The sequence below is a fragment of the Nothobranchius furzeri genome, chromosome 18, assembly GCF_043380555.1.
Source record: "Nothobranchius furzeri strain GRZ-AD chromosome 18, NfurGRZ-RIMD1, whole genome shotgun sequence".
Lineage (NCBI taxonomy): Eukaryota > Metazoa > Chordata > Actinopteri > Cyprinodontiformes > Nothobranchiidae > Nothobranchius > Nothobranchius furzeri.
In genome coordinates, this window is record NC_091758.1 from 11,900,201 (window position 1) to 11,904,942 (window position 4,742).

Below are 4,742 nucleotides of genomic sequence, written 5' to 3' on the forward strand. Positions count from 1 at the left end.
TACTCCACATTTAAACATATTTTTGACATTTCATGGGTAACCATGGCAACGGAGAGTGGAAACTGAGACTGAAATTGAGGTGCTTGTGGGTGCTCCTGCATGTGAATTTGACTTGAAACCACTTTCTGCAAATAGAGAGGCATCTGGAGAATGAAACCATACCATTTTAGAAATTGTATGCATAAAATGAAATCTGAGTTAAAGTGGAGGAAAAGCTTGACTGTAAGTCTCCTCTGCTAGGTATGGGAAGCGCTCGGCTCAGGAGGATGTGGTTGCAGATCTGCTGTTTGGTGGCGACAGCAGCAGAGATCAGAGACCAAGGTAAAGACTCACACACTGATGACCGTTAACACACATAGAGATATGTTCTAATGTGGTCTTTTAATTCACATTCCAGCAGACATGATGACTTCTACATGTGGTGACTCTGCAGCTCTTCTGCCTCCTCGTCCAGCATTCTGTCTGGGAATCATCCCAGAATGCTCCTGGAGGGACCAACGCCCTGATTTCCCCCTCTTGAAGCCAACATAATAACCTTCACTGACTGCAACACTAAGATGCCCTAGCCTCTCAAGTCAAGTCTAACAACTCTGACATTACAAAAAAGCTGCATAGAATGTGTTGTTGAAGTGTAACCACGTAAGAGCAGAGTAATCAGTCTATGAAATGATGTCTTGGTGTCTTTAACGTCTTTCTACTGTCATCGCTGTTTGAAGGAGGAACTCCTGTTTCATTGCTGTTTCTGTAAAATCAGAACACACAAATAAAACTGTTTTCTGTGAGATTAAAGTTACCTTGTTGTTCCTTCATCTTTGCAGCTGTGGTTGGGAACAAGACGATTGAAACAGATTTTAGGAAACAAACGTGCAAGAGAACAAAAATGAATGTATTGTTAGTGGTGAGCAGTGCCACTAGGCTCAAGGTTTATTCATTCATATAGCTACTAAGTAATCAACATTAAAACACAATCAATAGCATGAAATAATCTTAAAATATAAGCTTGGGCAGAATAAAACAATAAACACAATGACACAACACACTAGTAAGATCAGTCAGTAAATGTTGGTCAACCTGTAATAAAAGCCAGCTCAAAGAGACGAGTCTTCAGTACATGTTCTAGACCATGTGTGGTCTTTAGTTGTAGGGGGAGGCTATTCCACAGCCATGACAAGGCTCCATCACCCCCAGTTTGTAGGCGTGACTGCGAGCTGGACCTCAAGTTTCTAGCTGGAACATGAGGAGTTTTCAGCTCAGTGATGTATGGAGGGATTTAAAAACAAAAAGTAACATGTTACCATGAATCCTGTACGATTCAAGAAGCCAATACAGATATTCCAGTACTGGAGTGACATGGTCACGCTTTCTGCATTTTGGACCAGTTTTTTCAGGGATGACTGCTCTACTCCAAAGTAGAGGGAGGTGCAGCAGTCCAGGTGGCAAGTAGCTAATAAGTGAATAACCTTTGCCAACTGGTGTAAATGATAAAAACCTGACTGAACCACTGCACTCACTTTCATTGCTGTCGTGTGTTTTTACACCCAGACAAAATTGTTATGAAAAATCGTTGTGTAGTAGTTGAGGTAGTCCTGCAACTCGGAATGAAAACAGAGCTAAGAAAATGGCCTAAAACTGGCCAAACAAGAGTGATAAGCATTTCTTTTTGTCAGGAGTGGTTGCCCAACAGCTGTTTAAAACACAGAGGAACATGGCTGGAGGAAAGAGAAATGCTAATCAACTTTTGAATGAAAGAAGCAACACTACTAAAATGGCCTGTTTTTGTATTTGTAAAATGCCTTCTTAGGGTTCTACAACCCCCCAAGGTGCTTCACAACACAATCATCCATTCACACACTGGTGGTGATGAGCTGCGATGTAGCCACAGCTGCCCTGGCGTGTGCCAATGAGGTGAGGCAGCTGAGCTCTGACGCCACCGGTCCCTCTGACGCTCTGAGTTAAGCGTTATGAGACACAGCTCTTATTTGACCCTGTTCTACTGCCGTTTCAGTAGATTTTATGCAGTCTTTTAATGAGGTCTTGACAGACTGGCTGTATTAGCCCAACATCAGGTCAGACATTTACTATTCTTATCAGGATTCACTGGGTTTGATCACGTCGGGATTAAACAGCTGCTAAATCCATTTTCTAGATGATGAGATCACCTGTTCATCACCACCTCACACCCCTATCATCTTTTCTTAGTTCTTTCTTCTTTTTTAACCTGTATAATTCTTTCATTTCCTCTCTTTACCTGCTTCTGTACCTTTACACCTGTATGGCACAACCACACAACTTTCCAACACTGCGTCAGACACGGCACACACGTACACACGTACACACACACACACACGCACGGACACACACGCACGCACGCACGCACACACACACACACACACACACACACAAATATACCCTGGACCCTCTGCAGTTCGCATACAGAGCTAATAGGTCTGTAGACGACGCCATCAACCTGGCCCTCCACTTCATCCTGCAGCACCTGGACTCCCCGGGAACCTACGCTAGGATCCTGTTTGTGGACTTCAGCTCTGCGTTCAATACCATCCTCCCTGCTCTGCTCCAGGACAAGCTCTCCATGCTCAACGTACCCAATTCAACCTGCAGGTGGATCACGGACTTCCTGACAGACCGTAGGCAGTGTGTGCGGCTGGGGAAGAATGTTTCCACCACTAAGACAATTAGCACAGGATCTCCACAGGGCTGTGTACTTTCTCCTCTGCTCTTCTCCCTGTACACAAACTGCTGCACCTCGAGCCATGACTCCGTTAAACTGATCAAGTTTGCGGACGACACCACCCTCATCGGGCTCATCTCTGACGGTGATGAGTCCGCCTACAGGAGGGAGGTGGAACGGCTGGTGTACTGGTGCAGCAGCAACAATCTGGAGCTCAATGCTCAGAAGACAGTGGAGATGATTGTGGACTTCAGGAAAGTCACAGCCCCATCTCTCCCCCTCGTCCTGACGGACACCCCCGTCACCACTGTGGACTCCTTCAGCTTCCTCGGAACCACCATCACACAGGACCTTAGGTGGGAGCCATCCATCAGCTCCCTGCTCAAAAAGGCCCAGCAGAGGATGTACTTTCTGCGGCAGTTGAAAAAGGTCAAGCTGCCGGCCCAGATGATGGTGCAGTTCTACACGGCCATCATTGAGTCCATCCTCACCTCCTCCATCACTGTGTGGTACGCTGGAGCCACAGTGAGGGACAAACATAGACTGCAGCGCATTGTGCGCTCTGCTGAGAAGGTGATTGGCTGCAGCCTTCCATCTCTCCAGGACCTGTACGTCTCCAGAACTCGGGGGCATGCAGGCCGGATAGCAGCTGACCCTTCTCACCCGGGTCACAGACTTTTTGAGCCGCTCCCCTCAGGCAGGAGGTTACGGTCCATCCAGACCAGAACCTCCCGCCATAAGAACAGCTTCTTCCCATCTGCCGTTAGACTTGTGAACAGCTTATAAACACACAACCATGCTCGTCTTCTGTACTTGACATAACGTCACGTTATCGGCCATATTACCATTACCTGCCTTTTTTATAGCTGAATGTTTTATGCTAGTTTTATTATATTTTATTCTACTTATTCTATTTTTGAAATTTATTATTCACGTTATATGTAGCACATTAGTACCGAAGCAAGTTCCTAGTTTGTGAACTGCTTGTTCACTGACAATGGCAATAAACCTTTTCTGATTCTGATTCTGATATATACATATACTAAATCCACAGCACAATATCATAATTTATGCATCAAATAATACAACCACAAACACTGTTGGATCTTTATTATTATTATTTACTTTTCTGTTATTTATTAACATACTATTTTATACATTTAGATACTTATTCCATCTTATTCACATGAAGGCGTCATATTTTAGCTACTCACACACACATCTATGGGTGCACTAAAGTTTGTCTCTTGGAACGTACATGGAGCTGGCTCTAGAGAGAAGAGATTAAAGATTTCTGATCAGCTACAGAGTGCAAGCAGACACAATATTATTACAAGAGACTCATAGATCTGCGACAACTGCAGATAAACTTAAAACACCTGAGTTTCCCATTATGTTCTCTGCCTGCTATAACTCTAGGCAAAGAGGTGTAGCTATTTTAACACACAAAAACATCAATTTCACAGTATTGGACATAGTTTCTGATCCAGAGAGTAGATTTATAATGTTAAAATTATCTGTACAGAATCAAAGCTTATGTATTGTCAGCATATACTGTCCAAATATTGATGACCCTTGTTGAGGTTCTGCCCTCAGGAGAAATTGCTACGCAGCATTTTCTCCAAAAACTGTGTCATCTGCGCTCTGAAAAAGCAGATAATAAATTCCAGCGCCAGCAGACTCCATGTTCCATGATTCTTTGCGGCCGGAAGCAACGTGATGACATCACCAAAGTGACGCCGAACCCCAGCGGCCCCCCAGACTGTAGCCGCTGGACAGTATAAGACCGAGAGGAAAACGAAACGTAAGCCTCTTTGTGTCCAGCTTCAGCTGGTGTTTGAAGAGACACTCATTCTGCTATGGCTCCGGATGCGTGTGGACGCCGAGCTGCTGGAATTAACGGAAAACTTCAAATCATCCGTTCAAGAAAACCGAGGGATGCTTCGGTTTTTGCTCCTGCAAGTTTTTATTTTTTTCTTCTATCTATCTTCCTCTCCCGTTCTCCTATAGTTCAGAACAAGCGGTCGGCCGCATGAACGCTTTAAAGTAGCAC

At 44.5% G+C, this 4,742-nt stretch overlaps 1 protein-coding gene across 1 annotated transcript in view; it reads left to right on the forward strand.

Annotated features, from left to right (window-relative positions):
- The window catches only part of pyya (peptide YYa), a 5,689-nt gene extending 4,900 nt beyond the window's left edge, over positions 1-789 (forward strand). Inside the window, exons 3-4 of the mRNA XM_054742121.2 lie at positions 241-321; positions 398-789. Coding sequence (XP_054598096.1) covers positions 241-321; positions 398-425 — 109 coding nt within the window. The 3' untranslated portion in view covers positions 426-789. The remainder of the gene's footprint in view (positions 1-240; positions 322-397) is intronic.
- Positions 790-4,742: the final 3,953 nt, after the last annotated feature.